Source organism: Varanus komodoensis, unplaced genomic scaffold (assembly GCF_004798865.1).
Source record: "Varanus komodoensis strain SLA01 unplaced genomic scaffold, ASM479886v1 scaffold38, whole genome shotgun sequence".
Classification (NCBI taxonomy): Eukaryota; Metazoa; Chordata; class Lepidosauria; order Squamata; family Varanidae; genus Varanus; species Varanus komodoensis.
The window spans coordinates 6831406-6850519 of record NW_025335909.1 but is presented as its reverse complement, the minus strand read 5'-3'; the positions used below and the strand labels follow the sequence as shown (position 1 = coordinate 6850519).

Sequence of the window (19114 nt, the reverse complement as noted above, 5' to 3'; positions counted from 1 at the left end):
ATACCATGTGGGGCAATTGAGAAATGAAATCAATAATGAATGATAACAGCAATGCCCTATGGGTGAATAACAAATGTGGCGATCCATTTTTATAGTGGTTTAACTGTCCTGAACTTCCCAATTAATCCAGGCAAGAATTTCTGTTGGCGATGCACTCAGAATATGGTCCTACAGGAGACCTTTGAGAATACCCCGGACCAACAGAAAAGCAAACAAGATCAAATTAAGCCAGAGCTTGCCCTGCAAGCAAAGATGATGAAGCTGAAGCTGCTGTATTTCAGGCACATGACAAGAAGGCAAGACTCACTGGAGGAAAGCAAGCAGTAACTCACTTGGAAACAAGAGAAAATGCTTCTGAGCAGATGGCTGGACAAGGAACTAACTTGATGGCGATACGCCCAAGGGCCGCTGGGTAATGGACCCTGATGACGGCGTCAAATGCAGTGGCAAAGGTGTTGACGTCCCCCTGCTTGGAGCTCTGATCGCCGCTTCCCGTATCCAGGATGTTCCCTCCATGGAGAACCAAAAGCAGGACATGGATTTTGCTTGGCGGTGCTACTGGAGTTACGGTCTCATCCTGCAAGGGGGCAGGGAGAAAGACATGCAAAATTAGATCGATCTGGATCCAAGGCCCAAACTACTGCACCCTTATGGTTGTGGGGTACACTTTATTTTTCACCAGGACCTCAAGATACACCAGCTGGTGGGAGAAAACCCCCCAAGCACTTTATTAAAGAGCTTAGAAGGCTTTGTTCTATGTGGATCTCAAAGTTCCTTTGGGTTTATGCCAAGCTCTCCGCACTTCTCAGTATAACAGGTCATTTGTGAGCCTTTCTGAAGTTGCTCTTGTGGAACAGTAGCGCCCAGAAAGCTTTGCCGAGAGCTCCATTAATCAATCCAGACAAGCAGATCCCCTTTCTGCTGCAAAACAAGGATTCCTGGACACACGTGAAACAGCCAGAAATGTTCAGATCGTGCAGCATTATGGATATACCAGGCAACTGTAGTGGTGAAGCACCTTGTCCTTTGAAACCGGAAGAATTCAGTAGCTGGAACAGTAGATGCCTGGGCACTATAAATGGCTGCATTTGTGGCAGGAGAGATGATGATGTTTAAACAAAAGGGATTCACTGGGAGGGTTACCAAAAACGTGGAGTACTTTCCTGGAACCCGTTCAGCATTTGATTGTTTTCATGCTGTGTTTGACACATTCGTGCCTTAATTGTATACCGTGATTCTACATGCTTATTCTCCTCATAAATCAGGCTAAGTGCAGAACAGACTTTGACTCTCTCTTCCAGAGTTCATGGGGAAGGGGTGGAAAGATACTGCAAGCACAGCATAACATTCTATAATTTATTTGATTTATATCCCGCTTTTTAATTTTTAAAGAACTCAAAGTGGCTTACCTAGTTCTCCTCCTCCTCCTCTCAATCTTATTCCCACAACAACAACTCTGTGAGGGAGGTTTGGTTAACAGTCCTTGACTCACCCAAAGTCACCCAGTGCGGTCCATGGCTGCGTATGGACTAAAACCCAGGCTGCCTGAGTCCCAGTCCTGTGCTCTTTCCCACTATACCACACTGGCTGACCTTTAAAAGCACAACAAAACAAAAACCTTATCAAGGCAAACAGAATACTGGCTCTTCAGAAGTCAGTGGCCTTGAGAGTATGGGGGGACAACTTATTTGCGAGTGAGAATTTTAAAAGTTCTTCATAACTTGTGCTGGCCACAACTTGCAAAGGGAGAATTTTGAACTGGTGATGGTGGTGGTGACTGGAGGAGGAGGGCTGGAAAAACGGGACGGTGTGTGGAATGGGCTTCCACAGGAGGTGGTTAAGGCCCCATCAGTGAGGGTGTTTCACAGGGTGGGCATGTCATGGATGGAGCCGGCTGGAGCTGGGGGTCAGACTAGATGGCCTGGGAGGCCCCTTCTGACTCGCTCTGTTTCTATGAACGAGCTGGGCCTTGGGTCTTCCCGAGCTCCACCTGGGCTTTAGCACCGCCTCTTGTTCCAACGAGAATGTCTTTCGAACATGTCCAGGATGAAGACAGATATGTCTGGAAGGAGGCTGCTGGTCTCTCGTGCCTTACTGCTAAAGAAGGAGACAGCCGCATTCTCTATGTGGAGCTGCTGCTCCTCTAAGGGCCAGAATAATCTATACTGCCCTTCCCCAACCTCCAGATGTGCCGAGATTACAACTTGGTGAGTGGGGTGAAGGGAACCGGAGTCCAGCAAACTTGGAAAGCACAGAGTGTACTGCATGTAGCCACAAACTCCTCCTTCCACAGATGCATCAGCTCTCTGTCAAGTTGGCATATTTAACCTCGGAGCTTGAGGGACATGAAGCACATGCCCTTGGCCGCTCATCAAGGCGAGAGCACTGAAGAATGAATATGCTCCTTGAGAGCTTGTCCCCTCCTCCCCCATTCCCCAAAAAGCAGGTTGCAAATATACCTTTGTCTCTCGAAAGCACACAGAAGGGCAGTCCAGCAAGTCACATCGCCATATATAAGTAATCACCTATAAAGCCCCTAATGGCTTGGGACCTGGATACCTAAAGGAACGCCTGCTGCCATATTTGCCCTCCCGCCACTTGAGATCGGCAGCAGAGGCCCTCCTCCGGGAGCCCTCCAGGAGACATCAGGAGGCAAAGTACCCGGAGGAGGGCTTGCTCTGCGGTGGCGCCCCATCTGTGGAATGCGCTCCCCAGAGAGGTCCGCCTGGCGGCGGCGTTATTTGTTTTTCGGCGCCAGGCTAAGACCTTTTTATTTAAACGATATTTTAACAACTCTTAATAATACCTATAGGTTTTAATTTTGCAGCCAGGGTGATTCTGGGTTTTTAATTGTATTATTTTATGTATTATGTTTATTTATTTATGTGAGCCGTCCCGAGGCTATAAGCGATGGGACGGCATACAAAAATTCTAAATAAATAAATAAAGTTTCTTTCCTTTGCAACTAAAATTGAGCAGTACTTTTAGTTACGCTGTAGTTAATCTGGTAGGGTTTCCAGAGGGAAGGAAAGTTCCTTGAGACACCAAATCTTGTCTCAAGGTTCGGTAAGGCCCCGGATCTCACTACCGGGTCACAGCGACAAGCAGGCAGGATGTGAAATGAATACATTGCTCACACAAAAGTGTTGTAAGTTTTTCCCCCTTCGAACATGCTAGAAAAAGGGATTTATTTAGATGGCATGCCTCAATTATACTTAGTCTTTCCACGCTGGATCCAACGTTGTACTCCGCTGCTGATCCAAGACATGGACCATCTGGAAGGAAAGAGAGATCAATGGCATGAGCAGAGCTTCTTTCTTTCACACAGCAAGAGGCAAGAGGCACAGCAAGATTCGTAGGATTCAGTATGTCAAAGGACATCTGTAAGTACTCCTTCATGTAACAACACAGGCAGCAGGAAGAAGCCCGAGTTTGCGGGTACATGGCACCTGCTTCCAACCTCCGGTTTGGAAAATCCATGCAGAGAGTTATCTCAACATCAGCAAAAGGATGAACACGTTGGATCATCCCTCCCCAGGGGAACAGGGTTCACCCCAGGTGGGGGAGTGGCTGCCACACCGTGTGTGTCCAGGATTCTATAGGGGAAGTTTAACAGGTATAAAACGGACACTGGTTTGTAATGCAGGCAAATGAATGTCAGTTTTGCGAACCGGGGACCGACAGTCTATATCCAACTGAGAGAGCCACTGCGTAAAGTCTGAACTGTAAAAGGATTACTGTCCCATACAATATTCCTTTCTAAAAAGAAATTACCTGGTGCTTCTTCAGATTCAGGGGTTTCAATCTTATCCATGAGATCATTTGAACTCCATTTGCTGATTTCTTTCGGGAACACCTCTTCGTTCTCAGACAGGCCCTCTTTGAAGAGAGAGAGGGCAACAATTATGTTCAGAAATACAGATGGAACATGGTGTCAGAAGCTCTTTTTTTAGTCTTGGGCCAACTCCTAACCGATAGAGGCTAGCAGGGCAAACATGGAAAGCTGGTGCTCAGAAAACCCACAGTTCTTGAGATTAGGAAATCAGAAGTGTTGAAAGATAAAGAGAATCTTGTGCATCAAAGAGAAGGTATTGCACAAGCGTGCTAACTGCAGACTCTAAAGCATTTAAACAAGCTGTATCAACATAGCAAGCCTTACCCATGGCTAAGGGCATTCAACCCTTAAGAGGGGAGAAGAGGGACCCAGGCTGGAGTCTGGGGGAAGTAGCGTGTGTTCTCCCATGACTGCTTCCAAGGACTGACAACCAGCTGGCCACCAAACTACCCCATGGGAATGGGATTCACCCCTGATGATGAAGTGGCTTCACATTACAAATTCTGGAATTTTTAAAGGGACGTTCAGTGGGTATAAAGCAACACACTTCACTCCTTAACCACAGTATAAAGGGAGGAAAAACCATAAGCACAGACCTCCAGATTCAGAAATCATGTCCTCATAGTCCTTTGCGATATGGTGCCCCAGGACGAACTGACTCAGGGTAAAAGAAGGAAAACAAACAGAAGGCGATGTAGGGAAACGGCTCGTGCCAAGGTCACTACCTATAGCAATCAACCTGCCGCAGGTGGTCACTGGAACAGGTGGTAGCTGGGAATTTAAAAAGGAACCAACTGCAGAGTTTGTTGGTATGTTCCTACTGATCAGACCGGAGCCCACCTCTGAAGGTAAAACAATGCGAGCCACGTCAGAGCACACATTGCCAGAAGAATATGCAGCGTCACGACTGGTCGGTCGCCTTCCAGCCTGTTCAGGTTGTTTTTAAAGTTGCAGTGTACACAAGGGCTGAACCGCACCAGGGCCCACTTGTCTGATCCGTGCTGACCTTGGCCAATGCCTGATGTGCGTGTCAGAGCGCCTTCTCCCTTGCCGACCCTTCAGGTTGCGGAAGTCACCGAATGCGGCACCTCAACTGTACTGCAAGGACCTAGTACCTGACTGGAATCCACCTGGGGCAGAGACTTCAGTGCAATAGGTCCCGCCTCTGAATGTCACATAGACACCAATGCTGTATTGCTTGCAACAACTGCTCAAGAAGGAAAGGGAAAGGAAAGGGGAAAGGGGAAAGGGAAGGGGAAGGAAAGGGGTCCTTGCAGGTTTTACTCTGCTAGCCAAGCGGCTATAGGGGGTGGCGCTCATCTCCGTTTCTGACAATCCTCTTAAATAAGTGTTTTAATGGGATGCTGGAAACAATACCATGCTGGCACCCGCCTGACCTCCAGAGGCGGGAATAGAGCCACCACGCGTGAGGCTTTCGGGGGGAGGTCTGATCAGGGTAAAGGTCCATATGGAACCACCAGGGACACACCATCCGATGGCCTAGGGAACTGGGCAGATTGGTAAGAGAGAAAGAACGCTCTCAGCTACCTCATTCCCAAGTTCTCTGGGGCCTTGTACACTAGTGCTGAAAAATCCAACCTGACCCAACCCAAAAACCTGCTTGGATTGGGACTGGGCTGGCAAAGTTGGGCTAGGAAAGGCTCCTATTTGAAATCCTGGAGAGCCCCTGTCCAATAGTGTCAACAGCCCTAAGCTAGAAGGACCACAGATCTAGTTCAGTATAAAGCAGATCTCCTTGCGCCTGCTGTCCTTTGAAACCCCCTTTTTACATTTCTGCAGAAGGAGCGTCAAAATGGACTACGGCCCCTGACAGAACTATTAACTGTCCAAACAGGTAACTTTCTTGCCTTTAACCCATTAATTAACCGGCTATGGTCCCGATCACTACATCTCAGAATGGGGTAATGTTTCAAGTCTACGGAGAAGGAGGTCACTGTTTCTTTGGGATAAATACTGCAGAGTCAGGACAGGGGCTTGCTCAAGAGGAGACAAACTTGCCCAAATCAGTGTCACCCTCCCCACAGCTCAACACACGGTGTTGCTGTGCAGCTGATGCACGCACCGCACCGATTTCTCCAAGGAAGGTCTCTGCCCGTGGCCCAATGCGCTTGCAGGGTGGGGTGCGTGAGCACAGTGTGCACTGTCAGAGCTGCAAGGAACAGAGAGGGGGGAATTTACATTCCAAGCTTGTTCCTATAACTTAATCTAAATATTGAACCCATTTGCCTGGGAAGCTTAATTACAGGTCTTGCTGCTGCTTTCTGTGATCACCGAACGGGTTCCTCTACCCATTATTTGCATCTTTTATGACACAGGTATTTGATATTAATAATTCAGTTTGTCACACTTTGCCAGCAAACGAGAGCATGCGGGGAGGCTTGCAAGATTAAAAAAATAAATCTAGATCCTGCTCTTGTTGTGATGTGCTGAAGCAATCGACATACCCCAAATAAGAACAGGCAGGGCGAGGCACTAATAAATTATTTTCAGTGGGCGCTGTTTCTTCCGAGGAGCTTGGAGGCTGCAGCAAGCACAATCTATTACAACCGTACAATCGAGTTCTTTACCACCTGGTTTCAGACACAGACTTAGATTTCCTGGTCATGAATCCCTCTCCTACGGGTTTGGGGAAGTGCTGTATTCTCTGGACGCTCGGGGCCACCTCAGGATACTGCCCTCCTCAAAACAGTAGCCAAAGGTAGTCAAGATATTTTGGTGCACAAGGCAGAAATCCCACAAGCTGCTTTTCCCAGCCAGGCTGGAAATATACCAAAAATACTACAGACTGGATGGAATCCAAAGCTTACCACACGTGTCCACATATTTATATTATATGGCTTCTGGCCTGCTGCTGCCGAGGTACAGCTAAGTCCTTTGAGAAAATGGACAATCCTAAATATTAACCATGGGGGAGGGGGGCGCGTTGGAAAAAGCAGCATGTGCAAACAGCAACTCAGCCTTGCAATGTGTTGCTCAGTCGCATGTCACATTCTGGAAGGATGTGGTATCTGCATAATATTCAAGAACAGCATATAAAGCATCCTCACCCAGCCTGGTGCCCAGAGAAATCTTGAAGTTCCAGCCTCATCAGCCCCAGCCAGCACGCCCAACGGTCAGGAATGCTGAGAGCAGTAGTCCAAACTATTTGGAAGGGCACCAAGTTGCAGAAGGCTGAGCTTATGCCAGTATTTATATGCACCACCCTTCTCTTCTACTATTTCTCTAGCAAAGGGCATTGCTTAGTCGTCATTGGCAAAACTGGACCCTTTGAGGTCCAAAAGACACCTGGATGTTCTGGAACGGTCCTTAGAAGTGCTGTGCAAAACCGTGAAGGGATGAAGTTGCGTGACTCTTGCGGGCAGAGGCTATGTTTGCAAGAGAATGTTGTCTCAAAACACAACCACCACCACCACCACCTTCATTTCTGTAGTGGCAACTTATGACAAGTCCTCCTCCTATATTTACAACAAACAGGCATTCAAGTCTTATTCACCTGTGCAGGGTGCTTCGTGTCCAGGGAGATATTTCCCTCCCTCCTTCCTGCAAGCCCAGAGAAATACCTCTAACACCTGGGTCAGGAGAAGCCCTGGTGAAGCACAGTCTACAAAGCCAAACCGCAGGATGACAAATACCTTCCCAAGCAGGACAAAGCAAATGCTTCTTGGAAGCAGAAATGGAACATATGACATGCATCTAATTTTCCATCTCTCAAGTCCATTTTTGGAAACCAGCAAATGCTTGACTGGCTTTAGGTGCTATTGGATAAGCAAGCAAAGGGAGGCACAGAAAAGAAATTGAGGAATGTAAGGTTTGGACCAAGGATGGGTTAGCAATACAAACCGCACTGGCATCCAGGCTGAAATGCACAATGCCCCCAGATCGTCTCTGCCCACAATGCCCCAGCGTGTTCACTGAAATGTCCCTCCTCTCTGTGCCACAGGGGCTAAACCCAAAGCAGAGTGAGCTCAGTTTAGCATAAGGTGTTTTTATGCTAAACCTAAATCCCACCTGGATTGAGGAGCCCACCTTAAATCCAGCATCACCTCCCCACCATATGCCAGCCGGATGCCACTAAGATTACAAGTCATGAAGGCAGTGAAGCGCTCTTGTCGCTTTCTTCGACATCACCTATACTGGCGTGCACCTCCCCAGGCGACAGGAAGGAGAGCTACCCCTCAGCCCTGCTGAAAAGCCAGCTCCTTTGGACTCCTCTTTCCCTGAACGGTTTTCATTCTAACTGACCACCAGAAGAACTGTGTCATGAGTAGTTCTTTGGTGCTTGAGTCATCTTCTTTTCTTCCTCCTTTTGTGTCAAGTATCTTGGAGTTATAGGCCTACAGGCAAGGGCTGTCTCATTTTATTAAAGGCATATAAACTGCTCTGGAAGCATATTTGATAGAAGAACATCCTCAGCAAACAGCCCCTGGAACAATTTGCCACTCTCTGCGTTACTTCAAAGTTTAGGTGGAAAATCCACTGGCAGGCACCTACCTGCTTGCTTATGTAGCAGTGAAACAACATTTCGTATTTTAAAGGCACTCCAATAATACGTGATAGAAAAGGAATGCTCTTTTTCAAAGAGGACTTCTCCTCTGCTCTCTCTCACACACACTTACTTATTTTTTGCCAGAAAAAGTGAAAATAAAGAAATGGGATAGGAAAGGACAGAAGGCCAACCACATGTGGAGCTGTTTTGCTCGAGTATCACTTTATGGGCATGTCTGTGTGGACGTTTTGCTGGTGATTTGAGTGGTACATCCAATGCAGCAAACAGAAAATTATGGGTTTTGAAAGTGCCAGAGTGCTCCGCCTGAGGTGGACACCTTGCAACGCATCGTGTTGTGGTCGAATTTCTACAATTCCCCAAAAGAGGAGTTCATTTAAATGGTTCAAGGACAAAAGACACTGGGCAGAAGAGGTTTAAAGGGTGCGCACAACAGTTTCTCAGATTCCCAAATGTCCTTGCAGTCCAAAAAGATTTGGAAGGCCCAGCTTGGGGAGAGCGATGTGGGGCTACCTATTTCGTTGTCAAAACCACCCCGTGATTGTTCTTAGCCTCAACTAACACTGAGATTTTCAGCTTGTAAGCCTGCCACTGGAACTCCTTAAGCTTCCATTATTATTAATGCAGAAGCTACTATTGTAGAACATTTTAAAAATAAACGCGGAGGAGGAGGAGAAGACAGCAAAGGACCCCAGGCTGCCTACTGATCTTTACAGTCAAGCCAAGATTTTAATCCAGGCCTTACTAGTCCACGCAAGCCTAACCAGTACATCATAGCACACCAACTGCAAGCAACGCTATTTCTTGCCGTCTGTCCAGACCAAGCACAAAAAGCAGCAACGAGGCTGTTAGGCACAGGCAAGCCACTAATTACAGCCATTGCCTTGTTTTACCCCAACCCTACTATGCTGAGCGTGGACTCCTTCCCTCCACTCAGTGCATGATCACACCCAGGGAACGAAGATTAAGCAGGCTCCAAACCCTTAGCTGAAAATCATCAGGAAGAGCAGAGCAGAGCAGAGCAGAGCAGAGCAGAGCAGAGCAACCACTCTGAGGAGCAGACTTTGGGGTGCTGCTAGCAAGCAGCAAATCGCCAGTAACTTCGTTTAGGATCATTGTTTGCATTTCTTGTTCACTGACCAAAACATCCTGGGCCACATCTGCTAGAAAATCAATGCACATTTCCATGGATTCGGTGACAGCCCGCAGTGAGCAGAAGGACCAGCTTGGACCGGGGGGGGGGGGGGGGGGTTCAGCCTTTCCGTCAGTGGTACAGAACATCTCCCATTCAAGCAGAAGCGGCTCCTCTCCCCGCCCCGCACGCACTGCCAGGGATACACAGGCACGCACACATTCCGCACGTGCACACCCACGCACACCGCCACATAAGCACAGGCCCCCGCCCCAGGGGAGCAGCCGCTCTCTTTGGGTGCCCCACCTACCGTGTGCATCGAAGAACTCATCGTCCGAGCTCTCGTCCGAATCCCTTGCGATGCTCTGCATTCTCCACTCCGAAATGCTATGGCGAGAGGGGCTTGCTAGGAGAAACAAAACGGATTTATACACGACTTGGCCTCTGCTCAGAGAACAAGGGCAGTCCCAGCGGGCCCTTCCCAGCAGAGGCATAGCGGGGTGGTCCTCGCGGAAGCCCACCCCCAAAGCATGGGGCGCAAGAAACCCAGTGAATTCTGCATGATGTCAAACTTTCCACCCTGAGTCTGCTCCGCATTGTTTATGATTCTTATAACCCACAACCAAGACATCAGGGCACAGCAAGCCTCCGTCGCTGTTTTCAAAGGGCAGCTATTTATAAGCATCGGAGGATGTGCAGAAGCATTTTGGTTGTACAAGTTGGCAATTAGAAAAGGAAGCCACCTGATTGGAAAAGTTCCTCTCTGAAATTAAGGGGTGGCAGAATAAATACATTTGGAGGGCAAAATTACGTCTGTAGGGTACTTTGCCTGCTTTCAAGGCACACAGAAGCCTTCCTCAGGTTGGATGCAGAAAAATCAAGGGGGGGAGTACATTTCTGGGGGAGGGCGATGACGACGACGAGATCTCAGCTGGCCACCCAAGTCAGGGTTCATGTGTTCGACTTGAGCTGTTTGAGACTGGACAGTAGCCGTGAAAACCGGCTCCTGTGCTGGCTGGCTGGCTGGCTGAATGGGCCAAGGGTTCGTTCAGCAGGTAGAGAGGCCTCTCATTCTCACATCGCCACCTTGCAGTGGAAAAATGATCGCTGGCTTCTCCATGAGATGAAGCGCAGGACAGGAGAACACGTAGCTGCGGGAACCACCGGAGGCCATTTCGCACGGCCCACAAAAGCCCTTCGTTGTCAATAGGGAGGAATGCTTTTGCTCAGGGACGGTTCCAGAATTTTGAAGGCCTTTACATCACCTCAAGTCCCCTGAAGCAGAAGGCGAACAGCCCGCCAGTCGCCAGAGGCCGTGAGTGGGAGGAAGTGGTTGCGCCCCCGTTCAGTTTCGGGGCTTCCTGGTAGGGCAAGCTGGCCGCCAACACAGGCCGTGGGTCTGACCCTGCAGGCCTTCCTCCTGCATCACACACCTCCAACGTGCCTCCGATTTTCTCGTGTGCCCCACGCAAAGTGCGGGCAAAGGTTCGCACGAGACCCCACTGTGTATTTCCTTCTCTCGACAAGGACTTTGTCTTCTACATAAAAGCATCTCTGGATGCTGCGATCAGAAGGTTGGAGGCAAAGCCACTCCCCTTCCGACTGCCTCTCTTCCCAAAGGGAACCCTAGAGCTCTCTTCCGCGTACACGAAAGCAGCTCGAAGAGGGGGATTTTGAGAGGATGAAAAATCCCCAACCATCAGGAGAAAAAGACACGCCCCTGCGAGTCAGGCATGGGCTGTCGTCCCTGGGGACAGCAGCACCGCTCCAGTCCTGGGCTGTGGCCCCCACCTACCTGCTCGCCCGGCTCTTGGGAGCCGGGCCGGCTCTGCTCATCCTTTCCTTCTCCCCCACTCTGGTAAGGGACCAGGGAACGCGCACTGAACGCCCGCGACCACAGCTACTCTGACGAAGGCAGCGAAATGGCCACGAGCCGATTAAACTCACACGGAGCTCCCCAGAAAGCATCCCGTGGCTTGTGTGAAGTGACATGGCAACACAAAAACCCACTTATTATTGAACCAGCAGAAGGAGGCTGAACATGCCAAGCAATTACTTCGGATTCTAATTTTACTAATTGTCATGTGGAAAGGCCACTGGGCCACCCCCACAACGCTGGATCAGTCTCAGAGCTAATTATGGCTTCGGCATTCACTCTCTAGCCCCCGGCTATCCCACCCCATCCCTCCGGGAATAAGGAAACAAAGTGATTGACAGTGCACAGCTAACTCTGACGTCAAAGGGCCGCGCACAATGCCGGCTCAAAATAGAACGGGCGACAATACAGGCTGGCCTGCGACGGGGTCCCTGCACACGCCAGGGGTCTCGCTGCGGAAGCAGGCGCCTGATCGGGGCCTCGCGGGGAGACAGCAGAGGCACCTCCTCAGCCCTCGGCAGGCCATCCGAGCGGCTCCCTCGGGGACGTGCAGCCGTCTCCTACCTCAAGCTCAGGAGCCCGGAGAGGCCAGCGCTGCCCGAGGACTCCCTAACTCCGCAATTCGTGATCTGCCGCCTGCTGCTTTCACCCGCCGCCTCCACTCTGGAAAAGGGGGTGCCTGGCCACTGACGAGGGCAAGCTGCCGAGAGGCAAAGCCAGAGGTGCCCAGCGCTCCGCCGTGCCCGAGTCAGGGGCAGAGCGGCCGTGGGAGGGCGCAGGGCTTGCCTAGGAGGGGGTGGCGGGGCGGCCTGGGCACGGTGGGGCCCCTGCAAGGGATCACAGCATGGCAGAGCCCCCTGGAATTGCTCCCCTTGCCAGCCCTACGACCTGCTTATGCACCTGCCTCTTGCGCTGGCTCGGGGCGGGGGGTGGAAAGGAGGGGAGGCCACGGCCTAGTCGCTCACGGGCTTCTTGCCCGTCGTCGAGCAGGAAATGGAAGCGATGGGGAGGCAGAGGGGGAGGAGCAAGAGCCGAAGGCAGACTCGCCGAAGGAGGGGACGCAGCGAGGATGCGGGGCCCAAGGCCCGCCAAAGCAGGGGCTGCTTCGGTGACGGTGGTGCTTGGGACTGGGGGTGATGCGGAAGGCGGTGCGGCTTGAGGGTCCACCTGACCTTCTGCATAAACGCAACTGTGGAAAGCTAGCAGTCTGGCCTATCAAGGCAGCGATTCTCAAAACAGTGGAGCAGAGCTCCTTCTACCTGTGTTCTCCTGTATTCCCCACTCCTGGTCCCATTTGTTCTACAGGTGAGCCCACAAAGATGATGGGATGCAACTGTATTCATGGAAAGATCAGAGGACTGGGGGGCGGGGGGGGCACTAAGCCATTATTGGCCTTAGAACAGGATACTTCTGATCGGCTTCCTGAGCGTGTTACTGGAAAACAAACTGGGAACAAACTGCAGCCCTTCACCCCAACTCAGGCTGGAATGGCAGGCAGCAGGAGAGGATCCAGCCCATAAACCCACTTTAGAAGAGGAAGATTCTCTTTAAGGGGCCTGCGATCTCATCATGTGTGGCAACGGAGCAGGGGAAGGCTCCTCCTGGCGCAAGTTCCCATCCTGCAACCCAGCCCCTCCATGGTTTCAACCACTTTCCCAGTAGAAAGACTGTGGACTGATTGCGTTAATCCATAATCCTCTGGGAGAAATGACCTGGGAGCAGAGGGAGGAAGAAGCCATCTACATTTATAATGAAGGACATATAATTTTGCCGTGGTCAGTGCAGTGCAGAGTTAAGGAACAGGAGATCATTATCGGATCCACGCGTTAATCAAGCCTCTAGGCTTGTTTCGTGTTGCACATCTCCGACTCGGCAGACATGTGCCTGCAGGAGCAGCGCATCACCTGAGGCAGCCACGTCATGGCAGACGCCTCCACGCCCGGCATATTATTAAGCATTTCTACTGCCCCCTCTATAGTCCCCTCCCATTCGCCACTGAATCCTCAGATATTATTAGAATTCCTGCCAGTTCGGAAACATGTCTTGGCAGACTCAAATACCCCCGAGCTAAGGTGGTCACACAATAAAATAAATCGAGGCTGATTCATTGTGTGCAAGTTTCAGACAGTCAACCAATCCACTGACAGATTAAAATCTGCATAAATGCACATAGAAGAAAAATGCAATTGCTCCAAAGGGAATTCCTCATGACTGGATTCACCGTATCAGGTATCATCTTGGAAGAGGCATTTCCCTTCAACTCTAGCATCGGAGGAATGCCTCTCTAAAGGTGCATTTGTATGTAAAACAGAGCAGATGGTTTACTTCCATGTTCATTAATCATGGAAAAATTAAAAATGGAGCAGCTGGATTAATCAGGGGAATATTTTCAACCAATCAAAAATGGATTTTAATTGAATAAACAACTAAACACAAACAAGCTTACACAATGTTTGCATCAGTTGCACTGTTACTAGCATGTTTCTGGGTCTAATTAAAATGCTAGTATTAACCTTGAAGGATGGGCACACACCTGCTAGTAAAATTAACTGGGTTGACTAATATATGAAACAGAGGCTCCTTGGTGGTGGACCCACAGCTGTGGAACTCTTGTTAACATTATTTTGCCTCTTTAGTACTGACACTCAATGTGGCCTTAAGCATCTTTGTTTTTACTGCTCCCTTTCCTTAACTGAGTTGCAGGATCAAAAGTAGTTTTTTCTTTATGTATCTATTTAATTATGTCTACCAAACACTTATGTATTTTGTCTAATGTCTTGCTGTTTCTTCCATTTTGTGCATATTTCTTTGTGAATGCTTGGCTTCAAAAGCTATTAATCAATAGCTGGAAGGGAGGGAAGGAGGATGGAAGGAAGGAGGAAGCATTGCAAACTTCAATTAAACAGCCAAACTGGTTCACTCTGTGTTTCAGTGGCTGAATATTATGGGGATCCTGCTAGCCACCTATTCTTGTCCTGCATGGTACAAAAATACTACAGTATGACAGAAGTCCGGGAAGAATGAGGGCTGGAGAGAATTCTTTTCCTAGGGATGTGATCCAACTGTAACACAGAACGAACCCCGTGCACAGTGAGGGCCCCGATTCTGCTACCATCTGTGTTCATGTGGCTTGCAGGTTTGTAAAATGTTCAAAAAAATCTGTTTGATGACAAAAGTAGATGAACCATCCTTACAGCCGAGGACAACCCTACCCTCCTCCTTTCTCAGAAAACTATTCTCTGTATCCAGCTAGAGCATGGCTGGAACACAACACCACAGCGAAAGAAACCCGATCTTGTGAGCATTTTCTGGACCCTCAGCTCCATCGAAGGCCTTAACACCTCCAGGGTGTAAACCTATTACGAATTCATGCTCCGGGCAGTATAAAGTTTCTTCACAAATGGACTGAATTCAGTCCTGAACAAACAGGAGCTCCCTAAGGAGTGACTTTTATCCTGTCCTCAAAAAAGGCCACACTGCAGCGCATTTGCATGGCGACGTCTCCTATGCATTTCTTCCTCAGGTTTATTTATTTATTTTATTTATTTACTTGGGGTATTTTTAGTTTGTCTTTGGGCTCGTCATTGACTCTCAGCCTAAGCTACCTCACAGGGCTGTTGAGAAGAGAAAGCTTGTGTAAGCTGCCTTGAGTTCCTCAAAGGAACATGAATATAATTAACAAACAAACACAAGAAACGAAAGTGGGGGGGTGGCTTAACAGAGAATTTAAGTCATGACTGAATTCTCCAAGAGCTATTGTAAAAAGCCAAGGAAATTGGGCTAGCATAAGGCCCATGCCAGGATTCTTAACAATGGCATTGTTATAAGTTGCTAGAAGAGTAAGAGCAGGGGTTCTGCGCCTGCAGAGGGGATTGTGATATCGTGGGGACCTGGCATGGGTGGCGAGATTAAAAAACCTCTGTATTTTCAGTAAGTTGCTTTGAGATGAGGCTACATCACAGATCCACCGTGCATCATTCACAGACGTGGACAGGCAGTCTGGTTATTGTAGTCTTCTGCTCAAAACCACCTCGTATTTTTCCACTGCTTCTGCCTTTTTACCCTCACTGCAAATTCAGGAGGGCAAGATAGCCAAACTAAATGATGCCTTCCTGGAAGCACTCCAGCACGCTGGAGGCCATCAGCCATAAGCTGCATTTCTGGTCAAACGGATCCTGGGTGTGACTCACCTCCTCTTTTCGAAGAGGACTTGGAAGAAGTTGACCATTGCTTGGTCAGCACTCGCCCTGACAGGGCTTCTCCGATATTGCTAGCAGCATCCACTGCCCCAGTGGATGGCGATATGGCCTTTGGTTCCAGGTCGTTCTCTCCCAGGGGATCTTTGGGAAGGTGCTGCTCTGGCTCGTTCTCGTTAAAGCTGAACTGGGCCATCTTCTGCGCCAGCATCAGCTGGGCCTCCTTCTCCAGCTGCCGGATGTCCTCGATGGTGAGCCCGTACCACTCATCCTGCCAGCACCAGGCCTGCCGGTGGGCTCTCACCATCACCTTCCGCAACCCTGCGGGGGGACGAAACACACAGGCAACCTGGCTGACCAGCAGTCCACTGACACGGCCTCAGGGTGTTCCTGATTCTCACAGTACTTTGTGCCTGCTTTTCGTACTAAGCTGCCCACCTATGCTGACCTGGATTCAGGCAGAGGTGAAGTGTTTTTTTTCTTTTTTTATAAGAAGTTTTATTCAAAATTTAACCCTAAAACAAAGAAGAACTAAAAACAACATCAGTCATCAGAAACATCGGACCTGCTGGGTCAGCCCTCACACTTTTTTCCATTGATGATAATTTATAAGCAGATTTAAATCTATATGAAGTCCCATTTCTCCAGCCAATAATAAAAAGAGTCCCAAGTTTGACAGAAATCAGTATCTTCTTTCTCTTTCAATGACAAAGTCAATCTATCCGTTTCTGCACTGTCCAAGATCTCTTTTTGGGATCAGAGAGGTGAAGTGTTTCTTAATCAGCCCCGAATGGAGCCATGGCATTCTAGAAGGCTAGAGCAGATTCCAGCAGATGCCCTGGAGGCTCTTGGCTGCCAATGCCTGGGGTCCAAGGGACCCCCTTCTATGAGGACTGAGAGACACCCTTGGGGTCCCAGGGAAGCCTGCCCATCGTGCATGGACGGCATCGAGACCTGCTGCGCTTCCGCTTGGTGGGAACGGAAAGGGAGCTGCTCTTGGCCAGGGTTCCAGGGCCAGGGTGACACGGGCCACTCCGATGGGGAGGGTGAGCCCAGGGAAAGGGGGGCCCAGATGCCGCGATGGAACTGCTGGAAGAGCTACCTCAAGGTTCAGACGTTTGGGCAGGCCCGAGTGTGCAAGTGCCGGGGTGGGCGAATGAGGCGGGGCCCACAGGAGCCAGGCAAGTCGAGGGGCTACACGCAGCTAGGAAGCACCCCCTGTTCAGAACGGGCCCTCCAGAGGGGGGCTCTGGGTTCTCAGGAGGGTTCTTGGAAGTCGTTTATAGTCTGGGTTCAACAAAATCTCCGTGCACGCTCAGAGACACTTTCTTTACCGATTATAGCTTGCCAGAAGCACACAGGAGAGGACAGAGCTGCTGCCAAAAACCGGCTTGTTGTCCTGAAAGTGAGAAGGGGGAACCCGGCTCCCGCTAGGGCCACGTGCTCAGAGGAGATGCCGGGTCAGTCGGCAGGGTCGAGAGAGAGCGGGGCTTTGTCCCCCCAAGCAGCCAGCGTGGCCTGGAGCTCTCCGGCTTTGTCCTTCCAGGGTGCCCTGGAGCCAGACCCTCTTGCACGAAGGAGCCACCTGGACTCCAGCCCTGCCTTGCCGCGGTTCCACCACAAGGGCTTGGGTCCTGGTTACCTGAAGGAGCGCTTACATCCATATTTGCTCAGTCGCCCCCTGAGATCGGCGGGAGAGGCCCTTCTCCGGGAGCCCTCCGTGAGAGAAATTAGGAGGGTGGCTACTCGGAGGAGGGCTTTCTCAGCGGTGGCGCCCAAGTTATGGAATGCGCTCCCCAGAGAGGTCCGCCTGGCGCCGTCGTTATTTGTTTTTCGGCGCCAGGCGAAGACCTTTTTATTTAAGCAACATTTTAAATGTTAAATACAATTGAATTTTATCTGGCCAGGGCGGCTTATTTTATCTTATAATGTGTGTTTTAATTAAGATTATTTTATATGGATATTTTAACTTATTGTTTTATCTATGTTGTAAGCCGCCCCGAGGCTTCGGCAAGGGGCGGCATAGAAATGTTTTAATAAATAATAAATAAATAATAAATAAAACCGCCCCCCCGCACCCAGCCCCCTCCCGACGTGTTGGCTGCGACTCCCATCACGCCCAGCCAGTTGCCACGTGGGCTGGAGGGGGACGGCGGCCGCAGCCCCACGCATCTGGGGGGCGGGCACCAGATTGGGGAAGGCAGTGCGAGCATTTCTGCCTTCCAGCAGCTGAGCCCAGGACGCAAAGACAGAGGGAAGCTCGAGGGGTGGGGGAACCCGGCTCCCGCTAGGGCCACGTGCTCAGAGGAGATGCCGGGTCAGTCGGCAGGGTCGAGAGAGAGCGGGGCTTTGTCCCCCCAAGCAGCCAGCGTGGCCTGGAGCTCTCCGGCTTTGTCCTTCCAGGGTGCCCTGGAGCCAGACCCTCTTGCACGAAGGAGCCACCTGGACTCCAGCCCTGCCTTGCCGCGGTTCCACCACAAGGGCTTGGGTCCTGGTTACCTGAAGGAGCGCTTACATCCATATTTGCTCAGTCGCCCCCTGAGATCGGCGGGAGAGGCCCTTCTCCGGGAGCCCTCCGTGAGAGAAATTAGGAGGGTGGCTACTCGGAGGAGGGCTTTCTCAGCGGTGGCGCCCAAGTTATGGAATGCGCTCCCCAGAGAGGTCCGCCTGGCGCCGTCGTTATTTGTTTTTCGGCGCCAGGCGAAGACCTTTTTATTTAAGCAACATTTTAAATGTTAAATACAATTGAATTTTATCTGGCCAGGGCGGCTTATTTTATCTTATAATGTGTGTTTTAATTAAGATTATTTTATATGGATATTTTAACTTATTGTTTTATCTATGTTGTAAGCCGCCCCGAGGCTTCGGCAAGGGGCGGCATAGAAATGTTTTAATAAATAATAAATAAATAATAAATAAAACCGCCCCCCCGCACCCAGCCCCCTCCCGACGTGTTGGCTGCGACTCCCATCACGCCCAGCCAGTTGCCACGTGGGCTGGAGGGGGACGGCGGCCGCAGCCCCACGCATCTGGGGGGCGGGCACCAGATTGGGGAAGGCAGTGCGAGCATTTCTGCCTTCCAGCAGCTGAGCCCAGGACGCAAAGACAGAGGGAAGCTCGAGGGGTGAAGTGACTCACCCACATCGTGGATGAAGCGCTCGATTTTCGACTGCATCCCCCAGTATCGGAATTCCACCTTGCACAGCTTGTAGGCACACATGATGGGGTATCTCCCGGGGTTGTTCTTGTGCTCTTTGATCCAGTCTTCCGAGAGAGGCCCTCTGGTGGTCTTGACTGACCTGTACAGCCTGGGGTCCTCTTCGGACTTGTATTCATGGGGAGGGATGAGATCTTTAACAATATCAATAGGGTCTAAGTGCAGAATGAGACATTTAAACAGAAATGTAAACTAAGCGAAGGTAAACACCAAACAACAAAGTCTCGTTTTGGTAACTATGAAAATGCTATCAACAACTTGGTTTTTGAACGGTCTGGACAGGTCTGGTCACACGCTGGCCGCAGTTGCTCTTTCCGGAAAGCACCACAAATA

The 19114-nt window shown here is 50.2% G+C and overlaps 1 protein-coding gene across 1 annotated transcript in view; it reads right to left on the bottom strand.

Moving 5' to 3' along the window:
- Positions 1 to 19114, bottom strand: part of PITPNM2 (phosphatidylinositol transfer protein membrane associated 2) — a 117542-nt gene that overhangs the window by 29061 nt on the left and 69367 nt on the right. Inside the window, exons 5-10 of the mRNA XM_044440536.1 lie at positions 18703 to 18936; positions 15559 to 15885; positions 9803 to 9898; positions 3775 to 3879; positions 3205 to 3275; positions 333 to 577 (exon numbers count right to left, since the gene is read on the bottom strand). Coding sequence (XP_044296471.1) covers positions 333 to 577; positions 3205 to 3275; positions 3775 to 3879; positions 9803 to 9898; positions 15559 to 15885; positions 18703 to 18936 — 1078 coding nt within the window. The remainder of the gene's footprint in view (positions 1 to 332; positions 578 to 3204; positions 3276 to 3774; positions 3880 to 9802; positions 9899 to 15558; positions 15886 to 18702; positions 18937 to 19114) is intronic.